Below are 20,300 nucleotides of genomic sequence, written 5' to 3'. Positions count from 1 at the left end.
CTCTAAAGTTTCTTTGTCTAAATCCATGTTTCCCAAATTATGTATTAAGGTACCCTGGGGCACCACAAAATATTTTTAATATTTGTGGGAATGACAGTTGCACTTCGCATCTGTCAAACACCATGCAAACTACTAGTTTGAGGTAGTTCACACTTTCAACATTAGATCACCCTCGTCGGACACGACTGAGTGACTGAACTGAACTGAACTGAACATCCACTTCAGAGATGTTACGCGTTTGTGGAGCTGGGTTTCTCATGATTGCTGTGATCAAATCCAGGTACCACTCAGAAATCCAAAGTGGAATAAGCAGTGACTGAGGCAGTGTCCTCTCTGATTCCAAGGTTTGAGAGGTTGTGTAGTGCTCCGTAGGTACACATATCCCATTATTAAGTATGTGTAGTTAGTTAAGAGCAAAGAGTCGGACACGACTGAGCAACTGAACTGAAATAGGAATATTACTTTTTTCTTCAGTGTATGCATGTTATTTTTTAAGTAAGCTCTTGGACAGAAATACTTAACAAGTTATTTGAATCTAGCAACTTAAAAAACATTGCTCATTAATCATTACTCATTATTTTTGGTTTGGTAGATACTATGAAAAATTACTAAAACACTGAAAGTCCTGGGAACCAAAAAAATTGGGGAACTCCTGATCTATACCTTGGCTCCCCAGCATTGACCCCAGGGCTTTCACCTTTACTTGAACATGACCTCGAGGTCTGGAAAACCCGTTGGTCAGAGCGTGAGGGGTGACATGCCTGCTTGCTGGAATGTGAGAGCCTTCTACACAAAGGGAGCTGTAGAGACTCCACAACGGGTCAGATGTGCCCTGTTGTTAATTTGCATGGCTCGATAAAATTAGAAGTACTCCTCCCTATCACTTCATTTTGGGATCTTCACTGCATCATTCGGGACCTTTCACTGTGGCACGTGGATCTCTAGTTGTGGCTTATGGGCTCAGTAGCTGTGGCATGCTGACTTAGTTGCTCCGCTGTCTGTGGGAATCTTAGTTCCTTGACCAGGGATCAGACCTGCATCCCCTGTGTTGCAAGATGGATTCTTAACCACTGAACCACCAGGGAAGTTCCCCTGCCTATAACTTTGGTGGTTTAGTCACTAAGTTGTGTCCGACTCTTTGCAACCCCATGGACTGTATCCCTCCAGGCTGCTCTGTGCATGGAATTCTCCAAGCAAGAATACTGGAGTGGATTGCCATTTCTTTCTCCAGCCTGTAGCTTTAAAGGAGGCAAAAATGTTCATGTACTACCAATAATAACTATTTTAAATTTGCCATAACTATCCTCATCATCTCTAAAGTGCTTTCTAGCCCCTCAGATTCTGCAGATTCTCCTAAATGACTAAATGATCACTGAATTGTTTGGCATCTTCCTGTCCAAGGCAAATTCAAAAAACACAGTTTTGTTCCCATAGCTTATCATCACTGTAGAACAATCTCATAAAAATCACATAGTACATACACACACAAAATACATATTTATATTTTGTGTTTTGACTAATATCTACTAATTTGAGCTAACCATAGTGTCTTGGGAAAAATTCAAGCTCTCAAGTTAGATCTTGATTCAAATCTCAGTGCTGCCATCACAGGCTGTGTAACTTCACCCTGATTTCCCAAATGCAAAATAGGGGCCTAATGTCCTCTGCAGAGTTGTTGTAGAGGTTAAAGGAGAACCTGTGCAGAGTGCCTATGTACCATGTATATAAAAGGCATTTAATAAATGTTAGTTTTTTATCCCAAACAATAATAAGCAATAAAAGCAGGATTTCAACATATTTGTACTAAATATTAAAGATTCTAGCAAGTTATTAAAAAATGGTTGAGCAGGTTGCAAAGAATCCAGGACCATCTAATTTTCCTATAGGTTAAATGGTACTTTTTATATTTAATACATATTCATTTAAAATATTTCAGTGGTACTGGTTATTCAAAGCAGCACGTAATATGAAAATGTGAGTTATGAAATGTATCTACTCCTTTTATGATATTTTTAAATAGGGAGTAATACAATAGATTCCCATTTATCCACCACCTAGAACCAGGTGGCACAGTGGTAAAGAATCCAGTGCAGGAGACAATAGAGATACATTTTCAATTGCTGGATAGGAAAGATCCCCTGGAGAAGGAAATGGCAACCCTCTCCAGTATTCTTGCCTGGAAAATTCCATGGACAAGAGGAGCCTGGCAGGCTACAGTCTATGGGCTCACAGAGTTGGACATGACAGCACACCCACACACAGAACTAACAAATTCTGGCTCTCGGTCATATTTGCTTCAGATATATAACTTTCCTCTTAAAAGAATTAAATATTTCCAATAAAGGCTCTCTTCGTATTGTTCCTCATGTCCTTTCCTCTTCCTCCTCAGAGTCAACCACTATTGTGAATTTGTTATGTATCTTCCCATTCAAATTTTTATATTTATACTTTTACTAGAGATACAAGCATAAATTTTTTTCCTGTGGTACTTTCAAATTTGCATATAATTAATCTGTCTACAACCAAAACTTCCCATTAATCTACATCTCTGTCCTGCCATCCAAACTTGTTCAAAAAAGTATTATAGAAATTGTATCTAGGAAGAAAATGGATTAAGTCTCATTGTATATTTTATATAAAATGACATAGAACTTCTGGTACCAAACAAATTTTGTTCTCTTCTTGTTTATCTCTTGTTTTTCTTTTGTTTTTAACAGCTTCATCACTGGTCCAGCTGTGGTCCCAGGGTACTTCTCTGTTGATGTGAACAATGTGGTCCTTGTTCTAAATGGAAGAGAAAAAGCGAAGGTCTTTTATGCCACCCAGTGGTTACTTTATGCACAGAATTTAGTGCAAACTCAAAAACTCCAGCATCTTGCTGTTGTTTTGCTAGGAAATGAACATTGTAATAATGAATGGATAAATCAATTCCTCAAAAGAAATGGAGGCTCTGTGGAACGACTTTTCATAATATATGACAGCCCCTGGATTAATGACATGGATGTTTTTCAGTGGCCTTTAGGAGTAGCAACGTAAGTACAAATTACTTTTACATGTCTCTAGGCTCTAAGACCTGAATCTCTGTATAAGAAAGATTGTGTTTTAGATTTGTTATAAATGTAGTTCTTCTGAGCTCCTTGAGGCCATGTGCAACCTTTTCTATGGGCAGAAATGTGGTTTGGCCTCATGCTTTGGTAATAATAGTTGATATTTTTAGAGTATTTTAGACTTTGATGAGGAGACCAGATAAGTTACATTTTTGTATTTTAGAACCCCAAGGCATAGTAAATTTTCAAATTGATCAGCAGTGCCTTGAAGAGATGTTTAGCAGTGGATGGCAGAGAGACAGATTTTCTAAAAACAATTACAGAATCTATTCATCTATATAACTATTATATAGATACTTAGTTTTCTTAAATCCTTACTTTAGATCAAGTATTGCATCCAGAGCACCCTGACCCTTCGGTTTGGGAGGATTATAATATACTCAGATCTGACACTGAGATTGGTTGAATCTGCACAGATCTCTTGCATGTGTTCAGTCATGTCTGACACTTTGCAGCCCCCTCTACTGTATCCCACCAGGCTCCTGTGTCCATGGAATTTTCCAGGCAAGAATACTAGAATACTAGTAGGCTATTTCCTACTCCAGGGGATCTTCCTGACCCAGTGATCAAACACACATCTCTAGAATCTCCTGCATGGGGAAGCGAATTCTTTACCACTTCACCACCTTGGAAGCCCTCTCCCCCAAATTAATTTATATATTATTTTTTGGGTTTTTTGTCTCTCTTGTTGTTGTTGTTTAGTCACTAAGTTGTGTCTGACTCCCGTTTATTGTAGCCCACCAGACGCCTCTGTCCATGGGATTTCCCAGGCAAGAATACTGGAATGGGTTCTATTTCCTTCTCCAGGCTATATTCCCGAATTAGGGATTGAACCCATGTCTCCTGCATTGGCAGGAAGATTCTTTACCACTGAACTACCAGTCTATCTTTGTATTAAAAGGAAGGTTAGTTAAACAATATGTAATATATATGAGGCCTTTCTTTAAAATTGGAAACTTATTTTTTATCATTCTGTTAATACAGGGCCTTTGAGTAACAATAAGTTGACTTCAAGTTGCCACTAGTACATAAACTTCCTGATGCTGCTGCTGCTAAGTCACTTCAGTCGTGTCCGACTCTGTGTGACCCCATAGACGGAAGCCCACCAGGCTCCCCTGTCCCTGGGATTCTCCAGGCAAGAACACTGGAGTGGGTTGCCATTTCCTTCTCCAACGTGTGAAAGTGAAAAGTGAAAGTGAAGTCACTTAGTCGTGTCATTTTTGTCTCCTTTTCGCACGACTTTATCTGTAGAGCCTAAAACAGTACATCCACAGAGTAGGCACTCAATAAATATATGTCAAATGGATGAGTTATGAAATAGCTAACTAATGTGGTACTTGAATCAGATATTCATTTTCCATTATTTTACCACAGGGTACAAGATGTGACCTTTGACTGCTGCCCAGTTGGCTACACAAATGTCACCAGGGAAGCACATTGACAAAACATATTCTCTGGCCTTCCATGACCAGATTCTGACTCAACAGGTTTAGGGTAGGGAAGAAGCAGACAAAAGGTTTGCTAGGTATAGCCAGGTTTAAGATGCTCTGAAAAATCTATCCTTTGAGTAGAATGTTTTGAAACAAAAGAATTATTTCTTTATAGTATACTACATCACCTATTCATACAGTATAGGAGGGAAACTCATCATAATTCTGGTACTGTTGGACAAATATCTATCTTATAGACCAGTGGTTCTCAACCAGGTGCAATTTTGCCCTCCCCCTAGGAGACATTTGGCAATGTCTGGAGATACATTTGATTGTTACAAGTGGAGAGAGGAGGCGATACTGGCATCTGGTGGATAGAGGCCAGGGGTGCCGCTCAGTATCACAGTATAGAGGACAGCCTCCACAGCGAAGAATTATCCGGCCCAAAGGGCAGTAATGCTGAGATTGAGGAAACCATTACAGACCTAACTGTTATGTTAAGCTTTGCTCTTATGTGAAGGTTGTAGTTCAGGCACATAATTTGTTGCCTCTTATTCCCAAATGCCCATAAGAATGAGCCAATTGGAACAGGCCACTCCTGTGTGGGATATAACATTTTGGATTTTTTAAAAAATCTACTGGAAAGGCTTTTGGAGTTGGAGTTCTTTGCTATAGCAATAAAAAGAAATAAAACAGTGCCATTTGCAGAGATGTGAATAGATATAGAGACTGTCATATGGCGTGAAGTCAGAAAGAGAAAAACAAATATCATATAATATTGCTTATATGTGGAACCTAGAAACATAGTACAGATGAACTTACTTGCAAAGCAGAAATAGAGACGCAGATGTAGAGAACAGACGTATGGGTAACTTATGGATACAAAGGGGGAAGGAGGGGTAGGATGAATGGAAGATTAGGATTGACATACATTCACTGTGTAAAATAGAGAACTAATGAGACCCTAACGTGCAGCACAGGGAACTCTACTCAGTGCTCAGTGGTGACCTAAATAGGAAGGAAAACTAAAACAGAGGGGATATTTGTATTCGTATGGCTGGTTCACTTTGCTGTACAACAGAAACTAACAAAACATTGTAAAGCAACTATACTCCAATAATTTTTTTTTAAATCATGAGTATTATGAATGGAGAAGATTCTTTATACTTTGAAGGTCTTAAGTTCTTCCTGTCTTATGACTTCAGATCAGTAATAGAAGTTGCAGAATATAAAAAAAACAAAGTATTTTAGGTGCATAATTTCTGTAGCAACTTTGTAAAGGATGTCAAGTGAGAATTTTTTTTAAGTCAGTAGATTCAGGAACTTTTCCAAAGTAAGCATGGAAAATTATAACTTGAGATTTAAAGAATCTTATTTTAAATCTCTCTTTTCTACATCATGATGCTACCTAAGATGTTAGATTATGGAAATTTTGCCAATCCTCTTGTCATTTATTAACTTACATGTATTTACTTTACAGATACAGGAATTTTCCTGTGGTGGAGGTGAATTGGTCAATGCTACATAATGAAAGGCCATACTTGTGTAATTTTGTAGGAACCGTTTATGAAAATTCATCCAGACAAGCACTAATGAAAATTTTGAAACAGGATGGGAATGATAAGCTTTGTTGGGTTTCCGCAAGAGAACAGTAAGTTCTATATTTACTTGATTCATTCATCATGTTTCCAATCTGAGAGTTGCTTTATGTGACACTACAGATTTCCACAGACATTTTAAACTCCATTAATACCAGTCTTTCCCCAGAAGATACATTAATAATTAAAGCTGTGAAGAAACAGTTTGTATACATTAAAAATAGAGAGCATCTCCATAGTCCATCTTGAAGACAATCACTGCTAACTGTCATATGCACATGTCAATTGTTCAGTTCAGTTCATTTGCTCAGTCCCGTCTGACTCTTTGTGACCCCATGAATCGCAGCATGCCAGGCCTCCCTGTCCATCACCAACTCCCGGAGTTTACTCAAACTCACGTCCATCGAGTCAGTGATGCCATCCAGCCATCTCATCCTCTGTCGTCCCCTTCTCCTCCTGCCCTTAATCTTTCCTGGCATCAGGGTCTTTTCAAATGAGTCAACTCTTCGCATGAGGTGGCCAAAGTATTGGAGTTTCAACCTCAGCATCAGTCCTTCCAATGAACACCCAGGACTGATCTCCTTTAGGATGGACTGGTTGGATCTCCTTGCAGTCCAAGGGATTCTCAAGAGTCTTCTCCAACACCACAGTTCAAACATAATTCTTTAGCGATCAGCTTTCTTCACAGTCCAACTCTCACATCCATACATGACCACGGGAAAAACCATAGCCTTGACTAGATGGACCTTGGTTGGCAAAGTAATGTCTCTGCTTTTTAATATGCTGTCTAGGTTGGTCATAACTTTCCTTCCAAGGAGTAAGCGTCTTTTAATTTCATGGCTGCAATCAGCATCTGCAGTGATTTTGGAGCCCAGAAAAATAAAGTCAGCCACTGTTTCCACTGTTTCCCCATCTATTTCCCATGAAGTGATGGGACCAGATGCCATGATCTTAGTTTTCTGAATGTTGAGCTTTAAGCCAACATCTTCACTCTCCTCTTTCACTTTCATCAAGAGGCTCTTTAGTTCCTCTTCACTTTCTGCCATAAGGGTGGTATTATCTGCATATCTGAGGTTATTGATATTTCTCCCGGCAATCTTGATTCCAGCTGTGCTTCTTCCAGCCCAGCGTTTCCCATGATGTACTCTGCATATAAGTTAAATAAGCACAGTGACAATATACAGCTTTGACGTACTCCTTTTCCTATTTGGAACCAGTCTGTTGTTCTATATCCAGTTCTAACTGTTGCATCCTGACCTGCATACAGGTTTCTCAAGAGGCAGGTCAGGTGGTCTGGTATTCTGGTATTCCCGTCAATTGTTAGGTTTCCTCAATAATATTTGTTAGTCAGACTTGAACACAGGAGATTGTGGATGACAGTAAGGATCTTAGGTTCATCTCTGAGATGTTCAGCAGACCAGTTCAGTGTTTGAAGACTGGCATGCCATAAGCCTCACAGCTTCAGGAACTTGGCATCACCCTGAGGACAGAGGCCATGTACTATTCTTTGAACCCTGAGATCTAACATAGGCCCTTGCATAAAGTAGGCCAGGACAAGTGGGGAATGGATGGATGGATGGATGGATTTAATAGGATTAACTTTCTTCCATCTTTTACATGGTAATCATGAAACAGGTGTTAATGGACTAAAGGAAGAAATTTAGAGATCATTTATTCTATTTTTAAATAAACAAAGTTTCATGTGTAAAGTAGTATCATCAGAGAAGTAATGCCTTTTAAAAAAAAAGTCCTTTTACATCTAAACATACATTAATTGGAGCAGATACTGTGTTCTAGAAAGCATGACTCTACTACAACCAAGAATACTCTACCCAGTAAAGCTCTCATTCAAATTTAATGGAGTGATCAAAAGTTTTACTGAGAAACAAAAGCTAAAAGAGTATAGCACCACCAAACCAGCCTTAAAGCAAATGTTAAAGGAGCTTCTCTAGGTGTAAAAAGAACAGGCCACACAAAAGAAGAAACTTACAAAGTGAAAAAGTAAAGACAAACGTACAGTAAAGGTGGGAAATCATCCACACATGAAGCTAGTAGGGAGGTTAAAAGGACAAAAGTAGTAAAATCATCTATATCCATAATAAGCATTTAAGGGATATACGAAACAATTAGATGTAAAATAGATATCAAAAACAGTAATTGTGAGGGGAGAAGAGTACAAATGCAGGGTTAAAAGTGATAAAAAAAGATCAGTGAAACTAAAAGGTGAGTATTTGAAAAGATAAACCCAAATGTATAAACCTTTAACGAGATTCTTAAAGAAAAAAAAAGTGAAGAGGACCCAAATCAATAAAATCAGAAATGAAAAAGAAAAAGTTACAGCCAACATTACAAAAATACAAGGAATCATAAGAGACTACTATGTACAACTATATGCCAGAACAATGGACAACCTAGGAGATGTGGACAAATTCTTAGAAAGGTAGAATCTCCCAAAACTGAACCAGAAAGAAATAGAAAATACGAACAAGGTGATTACCAATAATGAAATTGAATCAGTAATTTAAACACTTCCAACAAACAGAAGTCCAGCACCAGATGGCTTCACAGGTCAATTCTACCAAACATTTAAGGAAGAGTTGACATCTAGCCTCAAACTGATTTTTTTAATTGCAGAGGAAAAAACACTTTCAGACTCATTCTACAAGGTCGTCATCACCCTATGTGATACACCACATTAGCAAAGCGAAGAATAAAAACCATATGATCTTCTCCATAGATGCAGAAAAAACTTTTGATAAAGTTCAACCTTCATTTATGATAAAAACTCTCTAGAAAGTGGGCATAGAGGGAACTTGCCTCAACATAATAAAGGCCATATACAACAAACCAGGAACAAGACAAGGCTACCCACTCTCACCACTTTTATTCAGCGTAGTTTCAGAAGTCTTGGCCACAGCAATCAGAGAAGAATAAGAAATGGAATCCAGATTGGAAAGGAAGAAGGAAAACTGTCACAGTTTTCAGATGACGTGATACTATACATACAAAATCCTAAAGACACCACCAGAAAACTACTAGAGCTCATCAATGAGTTTGGTAAAGTTGCAAGATACAAAATTAACATATAGAAACTGGTTGCATTTCTATATACTAACGATTAGTGTACTGTCAGAAAGAGAAGTTACCATCTTATCAAATAATACCTAGGAATAAACCTACCTAAGAAGGGAAAAGACCTATGCTCAAAAGCTATAAAACACTGATGAAAGAAATTGAAGACAACATAAACAGATAGAAAGATATATCTTGTTCTCAGAATAAAGGAATTAATACTGTTAAAGTGACCATATTACCGAAGGCAATCTACGGATTCAAAGCAATCCCTATCAAAATAACAATGGCATTTTTCACAGAATTAGAACAAATCATTTTAAAATGTTTGGAAATACAAAGACCCCAAATAGCAAAAAAAAAAAAAAGTCTTAATAAAAGAAGAATGATTTGGAGGAATCATGCTCCCTAACTTCAGACTGCACTGCAAAGCTACAGTCATCAATACAGTGTGATACTAGCACAAAAAAAGACACGTAGATCAGTGGAGCAGCATAAAGAGCTCAGAGATAAATCCACACACTGCAGTCAGTTAAGCTGTGACAAAGGGGGCAAGAATATACAATGGAGAAAAGACAGTTTCTTCAATAAGTGATGCTGGGGAAATTGGAGAGGTGCTTGTAAAAGAATGAAATTAGAACATTCTCTAACACAATATAAGAAAATAAACTCAAAATGGATTAAAGACCTAAATATAAAGAACAGATACATAAAACTAGAAGAAAACATAGGTAGAATTCTCTTTGACATAAATAATAGCAATTTTTTTTTATCTTTTTCCTAAAGCAAAGAAAACAAAAATAAACAAATGGAACCTAATTAAGCTTAAAAGCTTTTGCACAGCAAAGGAAGCCATCAATAGAACAACAAAAAAAAAAAACCCTAAAGGGTTAATATCCTATATATATAAATAGCTCATCCAACTCAACACCAAAGAAAGCAAATGGCCAAGTTATTAAGCTTAAAAGCTTTTGCACAGCAAAGGAAGCCATCAATAGAACAACAACAAAAAAAAAAACCCTAAAGGGTTAATATCCTATATATATAAATAGCTCATCCAACTCAACACCAAAGAAAGCAAATGGCCAAGTTTAAAAAATGGGCAGAAGAACTAAAAAGACATTTTTTCCAAAGAGGAAATGCACATGGCCAACAGGCACAAGAAAATATGCTCAACATGGATACATCAGGGAAATGCAAATCAATACCACATGTGTGAGGAACAAGGGACAGTGTGCCTGGAATGGAATGAGTGAGGGCAAAATATGAAAGCTGATTGTAGAAACAGGCTTACTCTTGATATTCCTTTGCTACCATTGAACCAGGAGGTAGAGTAGGAGTCCTCCTTGCTTCTCATTGCTGCTTGCAGACCTCTTTCCCTTTTCCCTCCCTAAAACAAGATCACTTTTGAATCTCATACCAGCAGATGAAAGTATTCACTACTCTTTCTCTTTGAAATCATAATGGAGAGAAATAAATTGGGGGATTGACTTATACACCCTACTATAAATAAAATAGATAACTAATAAGAGTCTACTATATAGCACACAGGGCTTCCCTTGTGGCTCAGCGGGTAAAGAATCTGCCTGCAATGCGGGAGACCCGGGTTCAATCCCTGGGTTGGGAAGATCCCCTGGAGAAGGGAAAGACTACCCACTCCAGTATTCTGGCCTGGAGAATTCCATGGACTGTATAGCCCATGGGGTCACAAAGAGTCGGACACGACTGAGCGACTTTCACTATATAGCACATAGAACTCCACCCAGTACTCTATAATGACCTATATGAGAAAAGAATCTAAGAAAGAGTGGCTATAGGTTTATGTATAAATGACTTTTTGCTGTATAGCAGAAATTAACATTGTAAATCAACAATATTCCAATAAAAGTTAATTTTAAAAAATAGCTCCTTTGTAAAGAAATCATATAAACCTTGGGTTTATCTCCTTAATTTTTTGAAGAGTCTAGTTCCTGATACACTGTCATTCTCTCCAACATTTCTCCAGCTTCATTCTTAGTGATCCCCAAACCCACATAGATGGTCTTTCCATAGCCTTGGTCCTCCTGGGACCTCTCCTTTACTTCCTCTCCTCCAGTGATTTGGGTCTCCACTTGACTTCAGTCATTCACTGTCATGGTCATTTTCTAGACCTCATGATTACACATACTGCATGATCTCAAGTTCCAGCAATTCTCTCTGTAACTATCTTTTTCTAACATTCCCACTCATTCCCTGTAATAATCTGATTTCAGCAATTTAGCTGGGACTTACAGTTCCTTGTTCCTACTACCTTTCCATTGTCCTTCACTCACCTAATCTTTACTTTCTTATTTACTCCACTTAAACTTCATAATCAATCATGACTGCATATACATTTAGCTTCTTCGTTTCTTAATCTAGCAAATCCTAACTGGTTAAATCCAGCTGTGTTACCTGCTCCATACCTCCACATGTGCAGCCACACTTGGAGAAAGGTGCTGGCTGATCTCACCTGAAATATCTGACCTTGGATGTCTGCCAGTCATCCGTTTCTGTTTTCCATGCGTTCTCCAACTTTCCTGGAAGACCGTTTCATATGCTCTTTTCTCTGCCCAGCTGCTCTTACCTTATAACCCTATTGCTTATTTCCCTGAGAAAACAGGAGAAAATGTCTAGCTTTCCAACTAGTCTCTCAGTTTCTACCGTTGCCCCATACAGTCTGTTCTCATCACAATAGCCAAACTGATTTTGCTAAAACATAGCTGAACGAAACTGTGTGATAGGGTACTCTGACTCTGTCTTCTACACCTCTCCCCTTCAGTTACTCTGCTTTAGCCACCCTGGCTTCCTTGCTGTCCCTTGAAAATGCCAGGCATGTACCATCTCATGGCCTTTATGCCTGCTCTACCTTCTCTTCTCTCCCCAGATATCTGCGTGGTTTGCTCCCTCATCTCTGGCTCCACATTCAGATGCCCCTGAGTGAGACACTCCCTGATCACCTATTTACAGTTGTAATACTACCCTGCCAGAAACTCCCTCCTCACTTCCCTGCTCTGTTTTTCCACACAGTACTTAACACTTCTAAATAATTGGCTTGACCTGGTTACTATCTGTCTCTACCACTTGAACTGAGATATAAGCTCCATAAGGGCAGGAATTTGGAGGGTGAGGTAGAGAGAGAAGACCTAGCACTCATAAAATTTTGGCTGGTATAACATTCATTCAGAAACTGTATGATCACTAGATTTTAAGTGTACAACTGCAAACTTCTCAAATTCTTAAATATTTTCAAGAAATCTGTTTGGTCAAGACTTGATTCATCTTTTCTGCCTGCCATCTCTATAATGTATTTACCATTTCCTGTAACCAACATTAAAAGATAGAATATTTTCTTCCACAAAGATATGCTTAGTAAAGTGAAAACTATAGTTGTTTTTCTGATTTTCTAGGTGGCAGCCTCAAGAAACAAATGAAAGCCTTAACAGTTATCAAGATGCTCTGCTTCAGAGTGATCTCACCTTGTGCCCAGCAGGAGTGAACACGGAGTGTTACAGAATATATGAGGCTTGCTCCTATGGCTCTGTTCCTGTGGTGGAAGATGTAATGACAGCTGGCAGCTGTGGAAATTCATCTGTGTACCTTAATGCTCCTCTGAAGTTACTCAAGTCCATGAATGCTCCTTTCATCTTTATTAAGAACTGGAAGGAACTTCCTGCTATCTTAGAAAAAGAGAAGACTATAAATTTAGAGGAAAAGATTCAAAGAAGAAAAAGATTACTTCACTGGTATCAACACTTCAAAACAGAGCTAAAAATGAGGTTTAATAATATTTTAGAAAGTTCATTTTTAAAGAACAATAAAAATTAACTGTAATTCATTTTTTTCAAGCTAAGGTCTGAGTTTTTAAATCATTTCTAATGCTGTGTGTATGTGTGTGTGTATTTAGAAATGTTCTTTAAGGTACCCGTAGACTCTAGATTATGTCTGGAGTATTGACCAAGTACAGCCTTATTGGACCACTCCTGAAAATAAAGTTAAAATGTACTCAGACTCATTTGTACAAATTTGAGTGATTCACCATTTATCAACTCTTTCACTCGTTTAAATCTGCTCGAGGGAAGCATCATGGTTTAGTGGAAAGACTGGGCTGTGGAGTCAGATAAAACCTGGGTTAAAACCTCACTGCTGTACCTACTATCTGGGGACCTTGAGCAAGCTACCTCATTGTTTTGAGTGTAGGTTCCTTTCCATGTAGAACAGAGATAATGGTACCTCATAGAGTTGATTGTAAATATGAAATGAAATAATATATAAAGTACTCAATAACTGAAATAATTTCTAATTCATTTTTCATTTCTTACTAGTTAATAATAGGGTTAAATTTAAATATTTTAACGCACAATCATTTCCATAATTTGAGAGTAATCATTCGTCATGTTGGAAATATATGTGGACAAATCTTACAGAGTTAGACTTTATTTATTTATATGTTATTTTTTGGTTATTATATTTCTTAAGTCTTTTTATTGTGATGAAGTACACATAACAAAATTTACCATCTTTAAGATTTCCAAGTGTACAGTTCAGTGTTATTAAATACATTCTTAATGTTTTACAACCGTCAACACTATCCATTTCCATAGGTTTTTCCATCTTGTAGAACTGAAACTCTCTACCCATTTAACAGCCCCTCTCCCTTTGTGCCTTGTTCCAGGTCCCAGCAACCCACCACTCTCCTTTCTGTTTCTACGATTTTGACTATTCTGCGTACCTTAAGGTGGAATCACAGTGTTTCTCTTTTTGTGACTGACTTGTTTTACTTAGCATAATGTCCTCAGAGTTCATCTATGTTGTAGCATATGTCAGAATTTCCTTCTTTTTAAGGCTAAATAGTGTTCCATTGTATGTATATGCCACATTTTGTTTATTCATTCTTCTATCAGTGGCCACTTGGATTGTTTCCATTTTTTGGCTATTGTGAATAGTGATGTGATAAGCATGAATATACAAATATTTCTTTGTGATCCTGCCTTCAGTTCTTTTAGGTGTACCCAGAAATGGAATTGCTGGATTATAGGGTAATTTGGTTTTTAATTTTATGAGATACCTTCATCCTGTTTTGCAGAGTAGCTGTACCATTTCAGATTCTTACCAACTGTACAAACATTCTAATTTCTCCACTTCCTTGCCAACACTTGTTATGTTCTGATATTTTGATAGTAGCCATCCTAACAGGTGTGAGGTGGTATCTGATTATAGTTTTTGACTTGCATTTCCCTAGTGATTATTGATAATGACCATATGTCTTGTTTGGATAAATGTCTATTCAAGTTCTTTACTTATTTTTATGTTGTTGTTAGTTGACAGAGTTGGTAAAAGTTGATGCTTTTTATGTAAATCTCAGTTTTTTTTTACATAATTTCCTAAAAGTGAAATCACTGAGCCAAAATGTGTATACACATTAAGGCTTTTTTAAAACTTTATTTTATATTGAAATATAGCTGATTAACAATGTGATAGTTTCAGGTGGACAGCAGAGGGACTCAGCCATACATATACATGTATCCATTCTCCCCCAAACTTCCCTCCCATCCAGGCTGCCACATGACACTGAGCAGAGCTCCCTGTGCTCTACAGTAAGTCCTTATTGGTTACCCATTTTAAATATAGCACTGCACACCTGTCAATCCCCAGCTCCCTAACTATCCCTTCCCCCATTCCTCGTGTCCCCCAAATCCCCCCAGCAACCATAGTTTGTTCCCTAAGACTTGTATGTCTGTTTATGTCTTGTAAATAAGTTCATTTTGTATCATTTCTTTTTAGATTCTGCATATATGAGATGTCATACAATATTTCTCCTTCTCTGTCTGACTTTAGTGGAGTTAGAATTTTAGATTATTCAAGTTTTGTTGGATCACATATGTTGAGGTAGATGCCTAGAAACAGAATTTGGTCATAATCTATATAAAACGTGGACTGGGGGCAATCAGAGTGAGAAAATTAATGTCTAAACTCAACAAGACTTGTCATTCAAGTGTGGAGTAAGACAGGCCAACTCAAAGGAGAGTGCTTTGTGCAAGGCTGTCTGATGTCCTCAGAGAGCAGTGGCTTTGATTAAGGCTGAGAGAGGGTTCTTGTGTCGTCAGGTCTTTGGGCTTCTGAAAGGATGCAGGGGACCTTGGGCTCAATCAGTTGCTTTGCCTGGCTTTTTATTTTCTCAGAAATCCTATCCCTTGACTCCTGTGAAACCAAGCAACTAACATTCTTTCCAGGAGTTTTTTGTCTCCTTATTGTATGAACGGCCATAGATACTGGACAAGTGTAAATACCCACAGTTTCTTATACCCAAAGCTCCCACATAAGTATTCACATTATCAGAAGTTCTGGCAGCTTCAATAAAAAGGATCTTATCTTTGCATCACATTGGAGAATCATCATGGTGCCTGCCACATCATGGTGCCATGGTATCCTCTATTTGTTTTCTAGAGAACATACTTGTCTCTTTCGTTATAACAGTGATTATACGTTTTACTAGTCCCAATGCAAATGAGAGATTCTCAAACTGTTTACTGAGAGAAATTAAACAAGCTACAGTTTGTCAGTTGGGCAGAATATCCAGATGTCTAAGGCAGCCAAGTATTTAAACTTATCTTAGACTCAATCATGGTTTCTACAGTCTATCTTGCTTAACACAGATTTGAATCACTTTAAGTGTATTATATTATTTACCTTTCTGAAATGGAAAATACAGTTGCTGCAACTTCCTTTCCTGAGTACACCTACAGTGACGCTGTTTTCTGGTTTGGTTTATTAAATTTTTTATTGAAATATAGTTGATTTACATGTTGTGTTAATTTCTGCTGTACACCATGGTGATTCAGTATACATGCATATATACATTCTTTTCATCTATATGTTTTTTTTCATTACAGCTTATCATAGAATATTGAGTATACTTCTCTATCCTGTACAGTAGGACCTTGTTGTTTATCCTTTCTGCATATAATAGTTTATATCTGTTAACCCTAAATTCCCACTCCATCCCTCTCTCACCTACCGTCTGCACTGGTAACCACAAATCTGTTCTCCGTGTCTGGGAGTCTGTTTCTTTTTGTTCAGTTCAGTTCAGTCACTCAGTCATGTCTGATTCTTTGCAACCCTATGGACTGCAGCATACCAGGCTTCCCTGTCCATCACCAACTCCCGGAGTTTACTCATAAACTCATGTCCATCAAGTCGGTAATGCCATCCAACCATCTCATCCTCTGTTGTCCCCTTCTCCTCCTGCCCTCAATCTTTCCCAGCACAAGGGTCTTTTCAAATGAGTCAGTTCTTCACATCAGGTGGCCAAAGTATTGGAGTTTCAGCTTCAACATCAGTCCTTCCAATGAACACCCTAGACTGATTTCCTTAAGGATGGACTGGTTGGATCTCCTTGCAGTCCAAGGGACTCTCAAGAGTCTTCTCCAACACCTCAGTTCAAAAACATAAATTCTTCAGTGCTTAGCTTTCTTTATACTCCAAATCTCACATCCATACATGACTACAAGAAAAACCGTAATTTTCACTAGATGGACCTTTGTTGGCAAAGTAACACTCTGCTTTTTAATATACTGTCTAGGTTGGTCATAACTTTTCTTCCAAGGAGCAAGCGTCTTTTACTTTCATGGCTGCAGTCACCATCTGCAGTGATTTTGGAGCCCAAAAAATAAAATCTCACTGTTTCCATTGTTTCCCACTCAACTTGCCATGAAGTGATGGGACCAGATGCCATGATCTTAGTTTTCTAAATGTTGAGCTTTAAGCCAAGTTTTTTACTCTTCTCTTTCACTTTCATTAAGAGGCTCTTTAGTTCTTCACTTTCTGCCATAAGGGTGGTGTCATCTGTATATCTGAGGTTATTGATAATTTTCCCAGCAATCCTGATTCCAGCTTGTGCTTCATCCAGCCCAGCATTTTGCATGATGTACTCTGCATATAAGTTAAACAAGCAGACTGACAACATATAGCCTTGATGTACTCCTTTCCTGATTTGGAACCAGTCTGTTGTTCCATGTCCAGTTCTAACTGTTGCTTCTTGACCTGCATACAGATTTCTCAGGAGGCAGGTCAGGTGGTCTGGTGTTCCTGTCTCTTTCAGAATTTTCCACAGTTTGTTGTGATCCACACAGTCAAAGTCTTTGGAGTAATCAATAAAGCAAAAATAGGTGTTTTTCTGGAACTCTCTTGCTTTTTCGATGATCCAGCAGATGCTGACAATTTGATCTCTGGTTCCTCTGCCTTTTCTAAAACCAGCTTGAACATCTGGAAGTTCACGGTTCATGTACTACTGAAGCCTGACTTGGAGAATTTTGACCATTACTTGGCGAGCGTGTAAGATGAGTGCAATTGTGCGGTAGTTTGAGCATTCTTTGGCATTGCCTTTCTTTGGGATTGGAATGAAAACTGACCTTTTCCAGTCCTGTGGCCACTGATGAGTTTTCCAAATTTTCTGGCATATTGAGTGCAACATTTTCACAGCATCATCTTTTAGGATTTGAAATCGCTCAATTCAAATTCCATCACCTCCACTAGCTTTGTTCATAGTGATGCTTCCTAATGGCCACGTGACTTCATATTCCAGGATGTCTGGCTCTAGGTGAGTGAGAAAACCATCGTGGTTACCTGGGTCATGAAGATCTTTTTTGTATAGTTCTTTTGTGTATTCTTGCCACCTCTTCTTAATATCTTCTGCTTTTGTTAGGTCCATACCATTTCTGTCCTTCATTGAGCCCATCTTTGCATGAAATGTTCCCTTGTTATCTCTTATTTTCTTGACAAGATCTCTAGTCTCCCATTCTGTTGTTTTCCTCGATTTTTTCTTTGCATTGATCACTGAGGAAGGCTTTCTTATCTCTCCTTGCTATTCTTTGGAACTCTACATTCAAATGAGTATATCTTTTCTTTTCTCCTTTGACTTTAGCTTCTCTTCTTTTCTCAGCTATTTGTAAGGCCTCCTCAGACAACCATTTTGCCTTTTTGCATTTCTTTTTCTTGGGAATGGTCTTGATCACTGCCTCCTGCATAATGTCACGAACCTCCGTCCATAGTTCCTCAGGCACTCTATCAGATCTAATCCCTTGAATATTTCTCACTTCCACTGTATAAGCGTAAGGGATTTGATTTAGGTCATACCTGAATAGTCTAGTGGTTTTCCCTACTTTCTTCAATTTAAGTCTGAATTTGGCAATAAGGAGCTCATGATCTGAGCCACAGTCAACTCCCTGTCTTGTTTTTGCTGACTACATAGAGCTTCTCCATCTTTGGCTGCAAAGATTATAAAAAATCTGATTTCGGTGTTGACCATCTGGTGATGTCCATGTGTAGAGTCTTCTCTTGTGTTGTTGGAAGAGGGTGTTTGCTATGACCAGTGCGTTCTTTTGGCAAAATTATGTTAGCCTTTGACCGGCTTCGTTTTGTACTCCAAGGCCAAATTTACCTGTTACTCCAGGTATCTCTTGTCTTCCTACTTTTGCATTCCAGTTTCCTATAATGATAAGGACATCTTTTTTGGGTGTTAGTTCTAGAAGGTCTTGTAGGTCTTCATAGAACCGTTCAATTTCAGCTTCTTCAGCATTACTGGTAGGGGCATAGACTTGGATTACTGTGATATTAAATGGTTTGCCTTGGAAACGAATAGAAATCATTCTGTTGGTTTTGAGATTGCATCCAAATACTGCATTTCGGTCTCTTGTTAACTATGATGGCGACTCCATTTCTTCTAAGGGATTCTTGTCCAAAGTAGTAGATATAATGGTCATCTGAATTAAATTCATCCGTTCCAGTCCATTTTAGTTCACTTATTCCTAAAATGTCAATGTTCACTCTTGCCATCTCCTGTTTGACCACTTCCCATTTGCCTTGATTCATGGACCTAACATTCCAGGTTCCTATGCAATATTGTTCTTTACAGCATCAGACTTTATTTCCATCGCCAGTCACATCCACAACTGGGTGATGTTTTTGCTTTGGCTCCAATTCTTTATTCTTTCTGGAGTTATTTCTTCACTGATCTCCTGTAGCATATTGGGCACCTGCCGACCTAGGGAGTTCACCTTTCAGTGCCCTATCTTTTTGCCTTTTCATACTGTTCATGGGGTTCTCAGGGCAAGAATATTGACGTGGTTTGCCATTGCCTTCTCCATTGGACCGTTTTGTCAGAACTCTCCAGCATGACCTGTCCGTCTTGGGTGGGCCTACAAGGCATGGCTCATAGTTTCATTGAGTTAGACAGGGCTGTGGTCCACGGGATCAGTTTGGTTTGTTTTCTGTGACTGTGGTTTTCATTCTGTCTGCCCTCTGAAGGAGAAGGATGAGAGGCTTATGGAAGCTTCCTGATGGGAGAGACTGACTAAGGGGGAAACTGGTCTTGTTCTGATGGGCGGGGCCATGTTCATTAAATCTTTAATCCAATTTTCTGTTGATGGGCAGGGCTGTGTTCCCTCTCTGTTGTTTGACCTGAGCCCAAACTATGGTGGAGGAAATGACATGTTCATTTATGTTGTGTTTTAGATTCCACCTGTAAGTGATATCATATGGCATTTGTCTCTTTCTGACTTACTTCACTTAGTATGATAATCTCTGTGTTGTTGCAAAATGTTGCTTTTCATTCTTTTTATGGCTGAGTGGTATTCCATTGTATGTATGTACAACATCTTCTTTATCCATTCATCTGTCAGTGCACTTTTAGGTTCCTCCCACATCTTGGCTATTATGAATAGTGCTGCTATGAACATAGGGGTGCATGTATCTTTTTGAATTATATTCTTGTCCAGAAGCCTTGTTTTTGAAAACCAGATCACATAAGAGGAATCCCCCGGCTGGCTGAAGGAGGCCTCCTTATACTACCTAACCGCCCCCGCTCAAAATGGCTCTTAATCCTTTCCAGGAAGGTAGAGTTTGGGCCTAGATTTCTAATGTGTCCCTTGTTTGTTTGTTTTTCTTTTTGATTTGCTCTTCTCTTGAAATCTGTTGTTTGAAAGATTTGTTTAAAGCTTTTAAAAACTCACTAGAAGCAAAACGGGAAATGTGATAATGGATCATTAACTCAGAAGCATGTTTCTAACCGATGTTGA

General features: G+C 38.4%; 1 protein-coding gene across 1 annotated transcript in view; it reads left to right on the top strand.

Annotated features, from left to right (window-relative positions):
* Positions 1–13,078, top strand: part of RXYLT1 (ribitol xylosyltransferase 1) — a 30,948-nt gene extending 17,870 nt beyond the window's left edge. Inside the window, exons 4-6 of the mRNA XM_055395646.2 lie at positions 2,718–3,032; positions 6,018–6,188; positions 12,636–13,078. Of these exons, the coding sequence (XP_055251621.1) occupies positions 2,718–3,032; positions 6,018–6,188; positions 12,636–13,053 (904 nt within the window). The 3' untranslated portion in view covers positions 13,054–13,078. The remainder of the gene's footprint in view (positions 1–2,717; positions 3,033–6,017; positions 6,189–12,635) is intronic.
* Positions 13,079–20,300: the final 7,222 nt, after the last annotated feature.

This window comes from Moschus berezovskii, chromosome 6 (assembly GCF_049115385.1).
Source record: "Moschus berezovskii isolate FMDL1 chromosome 6, NW_MosBer_1.0, whole genome shotgun sequence".
Taxonomy (NCBI): domain Eukaryota; kingdom Metazoa; phylum Chordata; class Mammalia; order Artiodactyla; family Moschidae; genus Moschus; species Moschus berezovskii.
The sequence above is the reverse complement of the archived record's forward strand: the minus strand, read 5'-3'. Positions and strand labels throughout refer to the sequence as shown.